Source organism: Marmota flaviventris, chromosome 10 (assembly GCF_047511675.1).
Source record: "Marmota flaviventris isolate mMarFla1 chromosome 10, mMarFla1.hap1, whole genome shotgun sequence".
Classification (NCBI taxonomy): domain Eukaryota; kingdom Metazoa; phylum Chordata; class Mammalia; order Rodentia; family Sciuridae; genus Marmota; species Marmota flaviventris.
Genome location: NC_092507.1, coordinates 52,916,833 through 52,932,520, shown reverse-complemented (window position 1 = coordinate 52,932,520; position 15,688 = coordinate 52,916,833). Strand labels below are relative to the sequence as shown.

Here is a 15,688-nt window from a genome sequence, read left to right as displayed (position 1 = left end):
ACCCAGGCCAACAGAATTTAGAGCAAACACGATGAACTCCTAGACTACATTGTATCTCAGATATCACTGTTATGAAAATAAAGCCCACAAAATAGTCATTCCTATCACATTCCTGTATCTCACTGCATTGCTGAACTCCTAACCTTAGAACGGGATATAGCAAAAACAAAGTTTGGAATGCCTACCATGCAAATTCCTTGGAGATGAGAACAAAAGCAACATAACTTCTTTTTGACAGCTAGACATCTGACTGCATCACTCCCTCATTTAAATATTTCAGTGGCTCCTCATTTCCCTTAAAATAAAATCCCAACTCCCTAATATGGCCTATAAATTTTTAATCATCTGGCTCTGCTTAATGTGCCAGCCTTAAGTTTTACCACCATCCCTCTCAAGCCCTGTGCCTCAGCCACAATGGCCTAATTTTTTCTTGTCTTTAGGACTCAGTATACACCCCCCCTTTTCCCCCATCATCCTTGCTGTTTATTTTCAAAATCACACATTACATACACACACACACACAACATTCAATCAAAAATGTATTTGACAAATCCCCAGTTTTTTTCCCTAGCTACTAAAAAGAAGGAATAATTCACAAATATGCATGTCATCCTTGCAGAGGAGCCATACTAATCTTCTCTGTATCATTCCAATTACAGTTATATGTGCTGCCAAAGTGAGCCCAGGGCTTGTGTATCTTTGTTCCTATGACCATGGTGATTCTATACCCCGTCTTCCTCTTTCTTCTCCTAGCTACATTCTTTCTCCCATGGTCTCAGAGGAGTTTCTCCAAGGAGACTGTCGGGTCTGGTTAGATCTTTTCCTTGTGTTTCCATAGCATATTTCACCTCCCCATCCTCAACCATCCATATTTTAACTATTTGTATACCTGTATCTTCATGACATTGTGGACTTAACAACAGTAAATATCATGTCTCTGCTTAGTGTGTAAACAGATCTCCAAGATCCAGCACTGTCTGCCAAATAGTAGCCCTTCGATATTTATTAAACGCATACATATTTGTTTCTACAGATTGTCTTCATCAACTCCATTTTTCCTGAGATTATTTTCTAGTCTTAATGTAAACCAATATATGTTTAAAGTACTCCGAAGAAAATCTGAACATATATTTTATAGTTACCTAATATATAACTCATTTCTGGAAAAAACATACATAAAATTAGTTAGCATTACACAATCTATCTATGAGTTTTTCCTTGCCGGTGTCAGGAGGAAGAGGACTTTAATCTATAGGAGTTAGATTTAGATAGTCTTCTGTTTCAAAGAATAACTACACATAAATTACAATCCCTTCTTCATTAATGTGTAAAATAATTTCCTTTCAAGTGCTACCTCCATGTACTACTGTATTCATTTTGTATTTCTGTGAACAAAGACCACACATTAAGGTGCTTAAAACGACAATTATTTATTATCTCATAATTCTTTAAATCAGATATCTAGGCAGGCTCTACTAGGTTCTCTTTAGGATTTCCCAAGACCAAGGCAAGCTATGCTCTTATTTGGAGGCTCTGAGGAAGAATCCCTTATCCCCTTCCGTTCATTAGAGGTCCTTGTGATTGTAGAACTGAAATCTCTATTTTCTTGCAGCCTGTCAACTAGGGATCACTCCAGCAACTACAGATTACTCTAAATCCTTGTAGTAGACACTCCAACTTCAAAACCAGCTCTCCTGATTCATATCTTTCCTATGCTTCAATTCTCTCTGACATCTCCTTTTGCTACCAGCCTGAGTAAGCACTACTTTTATAGGACTCATATGATTAGACTAGTCATACCTAGTAATGTCTTTTCATTTTATTTTTTCTACCAGGGATTGATAACCACTGAGTCACATCCCCATCCCTTTTTATTTTGAAACAGGATCTTACTAGGTTGCTTACATACTTGCTAAGTTGCTGAGGCTGGCTCAGTAGGCCAAGGCAGGAAGATCACAAGTTCAAAGTCTGCCTCAGCAACCCAGGAGAGCCTGCCTGGATATCTGACTTAGACTGAGGCAAGTCTTGCCTCAGCCTCCAGACCCTCTGGGATTACAGAAATGGTCACACACCCAGCTAGTAATGTCACTTTTGACTAACCCTAAATCAGATTAGCGACCTTAACTAGATCAGCAACAATTCATATTTACCATGTAACATAACAACGGCACATGTAATACCCCACCATAGTTACAGTCCTTTGGATTAGGACAGAATATCTGTAGGGACCGTTTTTAGAATTCTGGCACAACTGATACTACTACTGCTAGATATCTTTTACTATACCCTACATGTACTTGACACAAGCTATCTTAATAAGTCAGGTTTCGAAGCTCCAGCAGGGTTTGGAAGGCATCTACACATGAAGGAAGCTTGCATGGAGTATTAGAAGTGAGGAGGCCCTCACACAGGCAGGACGACTCTGAGCAGGAGGTGGATATGGAGAGAAGGCAGGCATTTGCAGGAGTGATGGGAAACTGAATACATAAAAGGGGGTTAATCAAGGATAATGAACATCAAATTTGTGTAAGGGAAAGGAGTTACAGATAGGGAACAGAATGAAGCCATACAGAACGAACTGTATGGTGTTGGATTGCTTTCTTCTTTTGTGGTGCTGGGGATCAAATCCAGGGCCTTGTGCATTCTAAGCAAGTGCTCTACTACCAAGCTACACCCTTCTCTGCCCACTGTAATTTGATGCACTGTAATTTGATGTGAGGGTGAACTTATTATTTTCAATAGACAGATAGGTATAAATGTATATGTATGTGTATGCACATGCACACGTTTATAGCTGTTCTATCAAAATGAACTGCCCCATTGAGACCCAATGGCAATGAGAAATCTAGATTCCAGATCTTGGCTTCTTAGTAGCATTTTCCCCCTAAAAGAAATCAGGCACTGTATTATCTCAGAAAATCATTAGAAAAACATCACGATGACATTGTAAAATATTACTGATCCAAACTGCAAGGTCATGAAAAGAAGGAAAAACTGTCATTGAATGGAGGCTTAAGGAGACAAAATGATTAAAAGAAATGTGGCATACTTTGTTGGATTCTGGAACAGAAAAAGGACATAAGTGAAAAAACTAATAAAATACAAATAGTTGGGGCTGGGGTAGTGGCTCAGTGGTAGAGCGCTTGCCTTGTACATGTGAGGCACTGGGTTCAATCCTCAGCACCACATATAAATAAATAAAGGTATTGTGCTCAACTACAACCAAAAAAATAAATAAAATACAAATAGTCTATTGTAATAATAATAACAAATACCAAAGTTAATTTCTTAATTTTGACTAATGTACCTAAGTTTTATATAAGATATAACATTAGGATAAACTAGGTAAAGGATATATGGTAAATCTAGGTACTATCTTTGCAACTTTTTCTGTAAATCTGAAGTGTTTCAGAAAGAACAACTTATTTTCAAAGAAGACACAGGAGCTGAGCATGGTGGTGCAATCCTATAATCCTAGCAGCTCGGTAGACCAAGGCAGGAGGATCACAAGTTCAAAGTCTGCCTAAGCAACTTAGCTGGGCCCTAAGCAACTCAGTGAGACCTTGTCTCAAAATAAAAAAATAAAAAGGGCTGGTAATGTGGCTCCATGGTTAAGTGCCCCATAGGTTCAGTCCCAGTAACAACAACAATAAAAAGACACAGGAACAAGCTTAAAGAGGTTCCTACTGTCCAAATTTAAAACAATTTAAGCATCAACATGAGTAATGATAGTATTCTCAAATGATTAAAGGAAATAGAATGCATGGTACATACCATTTTTCTAAGTTTGAGATTATTTCAAAATTTAAAAATTTCCATGCACATGTTTTTATTGCCATCACTTTTAGTGTAGTACAGGTTGCAAAAACTTAGAAAATATAAAATCAGAGAAATAGAGACTAATTTGGAATCAACAGAGTGTAGTTAAACTAGTAAGGTAATAGAAGATCCAAAGTCCAGGAAATAAAGACAGTCTGGGAACTAAAAGCAGATAATCGCTACAATGAGTTGAGAAAGACATAAAACCCAATTTTCCAGGGCAGGGGGGTAGGGTAGGATAGAGCTGGGGCAGGAAAAAGAGAGACAGTGAAGGCAAGTACAAATATAGGTTCAGTGAATTCTAATGCTATTTTGGCATTCAGGTGGTAACACATATCTAGCAGTAAGTTCTCAAGACACAAAGAAAATGCAAAGAGGAAAAGAAGTTTACAAATCTAAAGACAATGATACTAAATAATCACAATGTTAAGCTTAAAGTGCCAAGAAAATAAGTTTAAGGGCTTTCAATAAGTTGCATAACTAAAATCTAACAACAGGCAAACTTTTTCTTTAGCAAGAAATACTCATTGAGAAGAACACTAAATTATACAATAAATACTGTTCATGATGTTTTAAAGAGAAACATCTTTTACCAATCTCTGACTTTTAACAAGTGCGAATGGGGAAATATCACACTGTAATTCCTTGAAAACTTGTTAAGAGAAAATTTTATTGAGCATCCACTCTGTGGCAGGCACAGTTTCTAAAGGGTCAGCCATGGATTACTGCATGACCAGAGAGCAATAAGCTTTGATCTCTAACATGAAGTGTTTGACAATGGACTTAAAAACAAACAAAAATACAAAACAAAGTCAAGGAACCTTATTTGCATTCCTGCCCAGATGGAGAATCACCCCACCTATGCATAAATGTGACCCATAGAAATTTCTGATGAAGAAACTTCTCAATAAGCAGCTCTGGATCAGGTGATGTTCCAAAGACAAGATCAGAATCAAGCTGATCTGCAACAACAACAACATTTTTCAACCTAGGGTCTACAGTTCTGTGGTGAGATCAGGATAGGCCACAAGAGATCCATAACCCCCTGAAGTTACATGCAAATTTTTCAGAGAGAGGGTTTATACTTTCAACATGCACATAAGATATAGACAGTTGAATGAGAGCATAATTACAAGTGAATTGTCTTAAACGCTAACATAGTCTTACACTACAAAATTATTCATCCAACAAATCAATCCTGAGAGCTTGCCTTATATGTGTCAGACATATTAACAGAAGTGTAGCACTACAGAACAAAGTAGGTGAGTAGTCCTGTTCTATATTTCCCTTGCAACATGTATCAGGTTCTAGGTTAAACATTGGTGATACAAAGGTAAATAGGACATGATCCTTGCCCTTTGTAACTCTTAGAATACAGTGTGTGTAGGGAAGAATTATAGGTATAATACAGTATGAGATAAGAATATGAGCTTTGGAATCAAACAAACATCAGCCCTCCAGTCTACCACTTATTAGCCAAATGATCTGAGGTACTTCCTTAATATTAATTCAACATCTGTTTCCCTATCTGGAGAAGAAATTCTGATTTGTACGTTTAAAATGAGGATTAAATGTAAACAATGCTCTAAATACAATGCCTGGCAATGGTAGGCACACAAAAAAACTGAGCTATTACTGCAATTATAGACATCCAGAGGAAAGAGAAGTTTATTCAGGCTGGGAGAACTCAATGAAGACTACCACAGTCATTTTTGGGTGCCATGTTTTAGAAAATGTAATGACAAAGGGATGATGGTGTATGTTCAGAGAAAAATAACTAAAAAGATCAGGAAACTTGGAGTCATGTACTAAGAACTAGTGATTTGAAGAAACTTAAGTTTGGAGTAAAAAAAGAGAATATTTTAAGTTCTATGTATTGTTGGAAGGTAGACATTGGATCAAGAAATCAAAACTTCAAGGAAATAAATTTTACATGTTCAATATAATTAAGAAACATATAACAAAGAAAGCTGTCTGGAGACAGGACACTTTAGAGAACAATCATTTCTTTGAGATGAAAGGTGTTAAACATGTGTTGAGGATGCTCTAAATTGAATTTACGAGTTGAGCAAAAATGCTCTATGAAATGCCACGCACCATTCCTTCCAATACTGAGATTTTACATTTTTTATTAAAATTCTTTATTAGCAGGATACTATTTGTTGGTAGTAACACTAGACCCAACTTGAAATAAGTGAAACAAATAAATAATGGCTTGCATAACCATGACATCCAGAGATAAGTTAAGCTGCAGACAGTCTGATCAGGACTTCAGCTCAGCTTCTCAACAGTTTTCCCCAAGTCAGGTCAGTCTTCCTCTGAATGTTGACTCTGTCCGGTCAGCTGCAACATTAGCTACATGTCTCTGTATTTAAGTCCAGTGAGGAGAAAGAAAATTACTTACCTTAACAACCAACAAAAATCCTAGTCTTCTGTGTTATAGCAGGCTGAAACCATCATTATGGCCAGCCTACTACCAGGAATAATTGGCTTAGGTCCAGGTTACTGCCTGTTCTTTGACCAATCCCTCTGGTAAAAGGGAAGATTCATGTTCTTTGATTTATGTCATGGGAACAGAGATAAAACCCATCCAATTCACAGATTTACTAAATAATGAGGGGGTCCTCAAAGGAAAATCTGGCTGCATTTAAGAAAGTCAAGAGGAAGAAAGCAGATTGAGTAGGTAACAGTATTGGGGTCCCAGCAAGAAACAGATGGCACATTCAAACCTAAGTAATTGGAAAGAATTTTTTTAATATTTATTTTTAATTGTAGATGGACACAATACCTTTATTTTATTTATTTATTTTTATGTGGCACTGAGAATTGAACCCAGTGCCTCACATGTGCTAGGCAAGTGTTCTACCACTGAGCTACACCCCCAGTCCTAGAAAGAATTTGTTATAACAGATGATCTACAATGACTTAAAGAAACCCTATGGCTAGCCACTCCTCCTGGCATCTAAGTAGATAAGGGGAAAGGTTATGACAACCCAGTGAGCTTAGTTGTAATGGAGAGAACCACAGCATAAAAACTGACCTTTGAAAGAGGAAGCAGCCAACCCACAGTAACCTGGTAGAGAGGGAGCTGGGTGAAGGACATGCTCTGATCTCACTCCCCTCCATCTGCTGATCTCCCACTAGTGGCTCTGGCCAAAGGCAAGCAGAGGTTAAGAGAACCTTGTTAATGCAATCCACCATGCAGGTTAGCCTCTCCAGACACAGAGCAGGCAAGAAGGGTGGAGCACAGATGGAAGAACAAGTGGAAGATACTCAGCATAACAACCAAGGAAGGACTGTCCTTGGTTGATAACCATCATCCAAAATATGAGAGAGCCAAGTGTCCAAGCGGATCTGATCTGCCCTCTTGTCACTTATTACCCTCTAAGTGCACACTGCCCACTTCCAATGAAGACAGTTGTCCCTAGGCAAACAGAAAATACACACAGAGCTGGTGCTCCTGGTGAGCAATTTTAGGATCTTTATAAATTTTATTTTCTTTATTTACATTTTAACATTCCCTAGTTTGCCTATTTTTGCTGGGCTAAAGAGAGCTAAGCATGAATTTTATGTCCACAGATAAGAAGTGAGTTCTGAAATCCCCTAAAGGTCAGTGGCTTTACCAAAAGGAGGATAAGTACAAACAGAAGAAATCAGGAGGCAAAATTGAGGGGGTTAGTAACAGGGCCACCCTGCTACAGCAACATCCTTCTATCAGAGTTGCCTTCATTCAATGCTTCCCTGATCTTCTGTATCTTATTTATCTAAAAGGCAAATTCCATTTAATTCCTTCCTTCTTGAGTTCTGCCATAAAACACAGGAGCATATATCAGGAACTTGTAGCTGGGAGAGTCTCTGTTTCTGTACAAAGCTGATTCAATGCTATTGCAGGACTTGGTGTAATCTTACATTTCAGAAGCCATTTAAATGGACATTAAAGTACTAACCTGCAAAAATGAATACCATCTAACACATTCTTTCGGTGGAAAAACATGTTGCAACTCTAAAGAACAATTTCTAAGCATAAGTCATTCATTAACTAGGAAATAGTCTATAGATTATGTGAGAAGTTTGGTGACTGGTTGTTAACACACAGCATTGTGATGCTAACCACAAAGTACTCTTCCTCTTCTTGAATGTGTTTTCAGAGCAGAGAACAGCATTTCTGAAACACTTTTCAAGAATTTCTGCCAAGACCAGGAACTTGAGGAGGCAGTGGTGTCCCAGAAATCTAGAAGTGTATTTCTTTAGCAGCTTTCAGCGCTCTTGTTACACTGGGAATAGGAAAACAAAGCACACAAAAGCAGCAGAATCCACAATTCCATTCTACTTAATCACATTAGAAATGAAAATGTAATAGGGAATTTTTAAGAATAATAAATTACACTAAAATAAGTAACTTTTGTAAGTAAGCAAAATAGCCTTCCTTTCTTTTCTTTCTTCCTCTCTTTCTTTTTGGTAGTGATGCTAGAAATTGAACTCACAGTTTTGTACATGCTAGGCAAGTACTTTACCACTTAACTACATCCCCAGCCCCTAAAACTGCATTTTTTACTTAAAACAAATAATTTCAAAATGAGAAAACATCTCAAATTGTCCAAAAAAGTGAATAATATTTATTTTTTTTAAAAATAGTCTGTAGGGGCTGGGGTTGTGGCTCAGTGGTAGAACGCTTGCCTAGGATGTGTGAGGCACCGCATATAAATAAATAAAGGTCCATCAACAACTAATAAAATATTTTTAAAAACAGTCTGTAATTTCTGAATATATTGTTAAAGAAAACAAGGTATATTTTAAAATTCTACAGTTGATGGATACAACGTATGTGTGAAACTTATATTGCTTTTATACTAATGTAAAAGAAAAACGAAAGTAAGTAATTTTTTAAAAATATAACTTTATTTTATTTATTTATTTTTGTGTGGTGCTGAGGATTGAACCCAGTGCCTCACAAGTGCTAGGTGAGCACTCTACCACTGAGCCACAACCCCAGCCTGGGAAATAAGTAAAATTTAAAGATAAGATCAATCAGTTTCTTACACTTGGTGACTTGTAATTCTAAAAGCTGTTTAATTGATAATACTATGCTTTCAAATGGATCTCCAGGAATTAATAATCAAGCTTCTGAACTAATTACCATAATAGGGTACCTTGAAATGAAAATTTATAAAGCCCAAGGTGAGAGGATATAATTTTTATTTCTTCTTATGTCCACAGATAAGAAGTGAGTCCTGAAATCCCCTAAAGGTCAGTGGCTTTACCAAAAAGAGGATAAGTATAAACAGAAGAAATCAGAAGACAAAATCCTGGATTTTGGCCCTAAGGACTCACAATTGAAACTCATATTTTAAAATAACACATGAAAAACAAAACATGTGTATAGTCACAAGACATAAGAAAAACTAAGTGAGTGAATACAAAATAGAAAGAAAATGCCCATTTTCTCCATTTGTGTGTGTGTGTGTGTGTTTTGCTAGAGATTGAACCCAGGGCCTAACACTTGATATATCCCCAGTCTTTTTTTCCATTTTGAAACCCCAATAACAATGCTTTTGAATGAGAAGTTAAAATATAGGCAATTTCTAGAAATGCAGCAACAAACATATATTAGGACATTACCTTAACTAATCAAAGTTCTAAATTTAGTCACAAAAAGAGTATGGACACATTGCCATCTATACATAGTGGCTATTCTGAATAAGAACCAGTAATCACACATTATTATTAAGTATAAATTATTCACTATAAGTAATTGTTATAATTATAAATATCAACCACAATGAATTTTTCACTATAATTACATTACAAAACACAACACTGAATGACATTACTGTAAATATTCAAATCACAGAAGCATGAAGTACGTGAACTATATAGCTTGAAAAGCTGGAGCAGAATCAAGTGCAGGACTAATAAGAAATGACACTGCAAATGTGACTTGGTCCATCACATAAAACCTAAGAATCTTAGATTTCTATCCTGTCATACCTTTCAAAGTACTCCTGTTAACAAAGAAATATGTAAAGTCATATAAATACAGTATATCTTCTAATAGCATCAAGTTTTTTTTTTTAAAGAAATTAGAAGTCAAATCACTGGTTTTAAGTTGAATTCAATGCTATTACAACATCAAATGAATGTGAATTTTTCAGACAGAACATAAAACCTCAAAGCAACTTCACTCTTCTAATAGTCTAACTTAGAGCCACTTTTTTTTTTTTTTTAACTTCTAAGAACAATTTGAAGATGAGTGCACACCTGTAATCCCAGTGACTTGGGTAGGGGGGATGAGGAAGGAGAATCACAAGTTCAAGTTCAAGGCCAGCCTGGGCAATTTAGTAAGACCTGTCTCAAGATAAAGTTTAATAAAAGGGCCAGGGATATAGCTCAGTGGTAAAGTGCTCCTGGTAGCAGGGGAGAGGTGTGGAGGTGGGTGCCAGATAACCTGAGGAAAACTTTAAGAAGCAGTACGGGAAATGTGAAGGCACTAGGATTTTTGTTTGTTGGATTGCATTTTTAAAGTGAGATATTGATATGATCAGATTTGTACTTTAGGAGAATGTTTCAAGAGAAGAAGTTTGAAGGACAGGCTAAAGCACACAGGACCAGAATAGCAGATGACAATCTGAAAAGTAGAAATAGTCTGTGCAGGAGATAAAAAGCCCTAAACCAGAGCTGAGGCTGTGGAAACAAAAACTCCAGGAAGATTCTGGAAAGTTGAGGAGGCAGACCAGTCAGGATCTGATTGAATGTACCGTAATTACTCAATGAAAAAACTTTTGAGAACTTACTAATATAAAGGTATTTGTGTTGAACTTCTAAGGTATTTAATACACATACCTCTAAAAGCTCCACTTAAAAATAGTATTTTCAATGTACCTTTAAATCACAGAAACTATGAAACTGTGGCATGCTCCTATAAATGTTATACCAGAAATTAAACAAAATTTGATTTATGAAAACTATGTTTTAAAAGAAGTACCCATGTTTTCAAAATGTTAAGAAAAAAAAATCAATGGGTTCCTACTAATCAGCTACCAGGCAATAGCTTTTCTAAAGACATAATTACACAGCCTGAGAATCAGAGTTAAGAACGCCTTCAATCCTTAATGTGAAATTGTAAAATAAATGAATGACTAAGCACAGACTCTCTTCTGAAAAAGAAGCTTAAGTATTTGAGATATCTGATTATTTAATAATTGAATAAAAGCCACATTAATCATCTCACAGGGAAAATTTGTGGTTATGGCACAGGTAATTTAATGTAGGCCTTGCTGGTTAAGAGGCACAAAGCAAAATTAAAGTTAAGTCTTCATCAGTAAGTTGACAGCAAAATATAGCCACTGAGAAACAAAATAAAACTAAACAGACATTAAAACTATCAAGGGAAACTGAATTATGACAAAACTCAAAAAAAATTCATGCTGAACATATTCATGAAAATATTACAACTTGGAAAAAATAAGTGAAGTAAATTTTAATTTTGCTGGACCAATAAAAACAGCAATTCTCAACAAAAAAAAAATACCTATAGGAACAGCTTTTAATTGCTTTTAGAAATTACCATACTTTGGACTTTCTTTTTCTTCCTCCTTCCCTCCCTTCCTCCCTCCCTCCCTTCCTTCCTTCCTTTGTACAGGGGATTGAATCTAAGGGTGCTTAACCACTGAGCCATACCCCCAGTCCCTTTTTATATTTTATATTTTATTTAGAGATAGAGTCTCACTGAGTTGTTAAGTGCATTGCTAAGTTGCTGAGGCTACTTTGAATTTGCGATCCTCCTGCCTCAGCCTCCCTAGTCACTAGGATTATAGCATACACCACTGCGCTCCACTATCTTACTTATTTTTGTAATACAGACCACTAATAGTTGTAATTGTGATCAAAAAACTAATAAAGGGAGTAAAGTACTAAAGGTGATGGGGGAAAAAAGAGTACTACTCAGAAAACCTTATATATAACCTAAAACTGATTTGCTCATATATTTCAAAACCACATCAGAAATATTAAAAGCATTATGGAAATTATAGAGAAAATATAAATGCTAGGACAAGCCTGAAAACAAGCTGTGTGTGTGTGTGTGTGTGTGTGTTCTTTTAGATGGAACTCCAAAACCATGGTGTAAGAATTTAACTTTGCATAAAAATTTTAAGATACTTCACTTGACAGTAATGGACTCATCTATACAAGGAGAATGTTCACCCCACCCTCTTTTTTAATTATGTTGAGTTTTTTTTTTTAAATATCTTTATTTTGTTTATTTTTTTTATGTGGTGCTGAGGATCGAACCCAGTGCCTCACATGTCCGTGGTAAGTGTTCTGCTACTGAGCCACAACCCCAGCCCCTGTTAACCCATTTTTTAAAAAAAAATTTTTTTAGATGTTGATGGGCCTTACTTTATTCATTTATTTATATATGGTGTTGAGAATTGAACCCAGTGCCTCACACATACTAGGTAAGTGCTCTACCACTGAGCCACAACCCCATTTTATTTGCTCATTTATGCTTGCTACTTCACAGAAAATCCTAAGATTTAAGGTAAACAAAAATTCATAACAGAAAGAATATCTGAAAAAATTGAAATTACACTGTAATTCTCAGGGAGTCTCTCTCCACCCATAACACCTGATCTAATTGAAATTATTCCTTTTATAAGACCCTTGGATATGTTTTTCACTGCTTTTGAAAAAGGGAATGAAAAAATACCAACAACAAAGCAAAAATAGAACTGTCTTGAATTTTGCATTTAAATATATGTTGAATTAATGCAAGAAAATGCTGTGACAAAAATAGTTGACATTCTACAAAGGAAATCAAAACATTCTCCATCTTCTAGATTATCTACACACAGAGCTGTTATTTCTTTAATTTGTTTTTTAGAAATGCCATCTGCTTCTCTAAAGCCTCTCTCTCCAAATCAGGTCATTGCAGGTGTCTTTATTCATAGTAATGCAAAACATTATCTGACAGACAAGAAGTGGACAAAGGTAGAATGAAAAAAGTTGAAAGAGGGACAAGACACACAATATCAACAGACAATATTAACAACAGACCTTGCATTTTGAAACAGAAATCCCCACATGCATATGAGTTATAAAGGTTATAGGCTCATATTTATTGTGAGTGGCTCTCTAAAGTCTAACACAATAATAGGGCATTAGTCTCATTATTCTGTGGGTGGCATGGAAGAACTGCCATGCAATTTTGAGAAAGGAATCCTCGCAATCCCATGCATCAGGTTACAGGAAGAACTACATGAGACCCCACCTCCATCCCCCCCAAATCTGCAACTGTCAGGACCTCTCATCACAATCCATATAAATTCAAGTTATATGTGTGTGTGTGTGTGTGTGTGTGTGTGTGTGTGTATGTGGTGTGTGAAATATGTGAATATCAGAGAATTAAGAACCCCCAAAGAATTGAAGAAATTATCTCAAATTTCAGATAAAACAAAATACATATGTACACATATGCATAAGAAAAGAAAGGATGATATTCTAGGTTAAAAATGGTTATCTTTAGATACTATGGTGTATTTCTATTTTTTCCCCCTTATACTTCTCTGATTTTCCAGCTTTCTTAAAGCAATTTGTAACTTTCACAATCAGGAAAGAAAAAAAAGTGAAATAGGTTTAGAGTTTCTGGATTAAAGACACAGAGTAGCTTTAAAGCTTCATTCAAAATCACTGAGGAACAAATCTTTCCCTACTTGGTTTGGCACAACCCGGCTGCAAGGCTCCTCAAAGCTCAGTAACAACCTCCCTATTCTGGGGCCTTAGCAAACTGAGGAGACAAAGTTGTTTCATACAAACTTGGTCAAGTGCTTCTGCATCAGCAAAACTCACTCCCAGCTCTCCCGTGATCCCGCCCCCCACCCCCAAGGCACACCTAGTCCTGAGGTCCCCACGCGGGACCTTCTGCCCCTCTGGAGGTGTTCCCAAAGACTCAGGCCCCCAAATGCGAGCTCCATAGCTCACCTCCACTCTCCTTCATCTGCAACTACCTCAAGGGCTGCAGGAGAAGAAAAGAGCGGAACACTCTTGGCGGCAGCCGCCACCTATCCCGGTGACCTTGGACGAGCCACTACGCCGCCGCTCCGAGCCTCAGTTTCCTACTCTGCTCCCCTCCCTGGCGGTCTGTCTGCAGGCTTGGAAACCCCAAGAGCTTTGTAAAAGCTAGGGGCCGTCCTGGGCACTCTGCGCCGATCCCCTCCTCCTCCTGCCCCGACACCTCGGAGGCAGCTTTTCTCCAGAGTCTGTCTCGTCGCCCCCCCAGCACCGTCCCCACACCTGGCAGCTGCTGTCCTGGGGCAGGTTTTTCACCAAGATCTTCCTGCGGTTGCTCAGCTCCCGCCGCATCCGCTGCAGCCTCGCGGCGACCTCCTCCGGGTGCAGCCCCGCGGGCACGGGGTCCACGGAGCCCTCGCTTGCCCCCGGCCCCGCCGCGCAGCCCAGGCCCGCGCCCCCCTCGCCGCCGCCGTCTCCAGCCGCCGCCGCCGCCATCTTCCCGGGCGCCCCGCGGCTGCGGACTCCTCGGAAGCTCGAGGGGAAGCGGAGAGAGAAAGCGGGAGGAGGCCGGGGCGGGGGCGAGGCGGGCCGAGGCCGCAGAGTGGGCCCAGCTGCGGAGGGGAGGGAGCTAGGGAGGGAGGCGGCGCGGCAGCCAGCAGCCGGCCGACGGGCGGGAGAGGAAACCTGAGGAGCAGCCGAGAACCACCTCGCGGCACCTCCCCTCGCGCCCCCAGCCCCCGCGAGCGGCGCGCCCTCGGCTCTCAGGTCCGCGGGCAGGCCCGGCGCCGCCTCCCCCACACCTGGGCGGGCGGCTGGCTCCTCTTCTGCAAGGCCTTAGCCAACGCCCGGGGTCGGGCTCCGGAGATGCGGCCCCTTCGCGGGACTCGAAGCCCCCAGCACCTGTCCCCGCGCGGCCTCCCCACGAACACTGCAGTCCTCCCCGGCGCCCCTCGAAATTCCCGCGCTAGGTCGGCTCGGGGGCTGCAGGTGCGAGTTCTGACTTCCGAAACCCTGGGAGGCAGCAGGGAGCCTCCCCGCAGCCCCGGCGGGCCCCGGACTGCAACTCTTCTGAGTGTTCAAGGTGTGCATATTTGGCAAAGTTTGAATTTACAATGAGAGATAAAATGTGGTTTTCTAGGAAGCAAAGGGAGGGCTATCCTGGGGAAAAATTTCATACACGTGGTAAAACCTGATCCTGATGTATTTTTCTAGATGTGTATGTATGAGAAAACCTGTGCCCTTCCACCGTCCCTCAGTACCTGTCGCACAGTTGCTGAGACTAGAAACTGGGTGGTTGCATCTAAAGCGATGCTGAACCGAGCCTAGAAGGGAAGAGTCGCTGTGGCAGAATACTGGAAAATACGTACTTGGAACATTATTTGAATTGAAATTTGAAGGAAGAGTTACATTATAGGACTATAATCAAAGTGAGGTCACCAGAACAATTCAGTAGTCAAATGACCATCAGCAAGGGGAACATGCTTCTTAAGTGTATAGCATTCAAATCTATCTGTCTCTGTCACATAAACACACACACAAATACTATTTAACTATTACTATTGTAATCCAGTAGGAGGAAAAGTTTTAAATAAACATAATCAGAAAGTATGAACAAAAATACAATTTTTTAAAGCATACTATGAATTCAGTACTTACCATGTGCCCCACTTTTTTTTTTTTTTCTTGTGTGGTGCTGGTGATTGAACCCAGGGCCTGTGTCTGCGAGACAGGCACTCTACCAACTGAGCTATATCCCCAGCCCCCCACATATTTCTAATTAATGACATATATTCCATTTACTTTTTACAATAATCCAATTAAGTAGGTATTATTTTCTTCGTATTACACATGAAGAAATGGA

The 15,688-nt window shown here is 39.0% G+C and overlaps 1 protein-coding gene and 1 non-coding gene across 2 annotated transcripts in view; both read right to left on the bottom strand.

Annotated features, from left to right (window-relative positions):
* The window catches only part of Raver2 (ribonucleoprotein, PTB binding 2), a 102,241-nt gene extending 87,325 nt beyond the window's left edge, over positions 1–14,916 (bottom strand). The window contains exons 1-2 of the mRNA XM_071618606.1: positions 14,751–14,916; positions 14,110–14,651 (exon numbers count right to left, since the gene is read on the bottom strand). Of these exons, the coding sequence (XP_071474707.1) occupies positions 14,110–14,651; positions 14,751–14,916 (708 nt within the window). The remainder of the gene's footprint in view (positions 1–14,109; positions 14,652–14,750) is intronic.
* LOC114103768 (U6 spliceosomal RNA) lies at positions 577–684 on the bottom strand. Its single transcript, XR_003584726.2, has one exon. It is a non-coding gene; the product is annotated as a U6 spliceosomal RNA (small nuclear RNA).
* Positions 14,917–15,688: the final 772 nt, after the last annotated feature.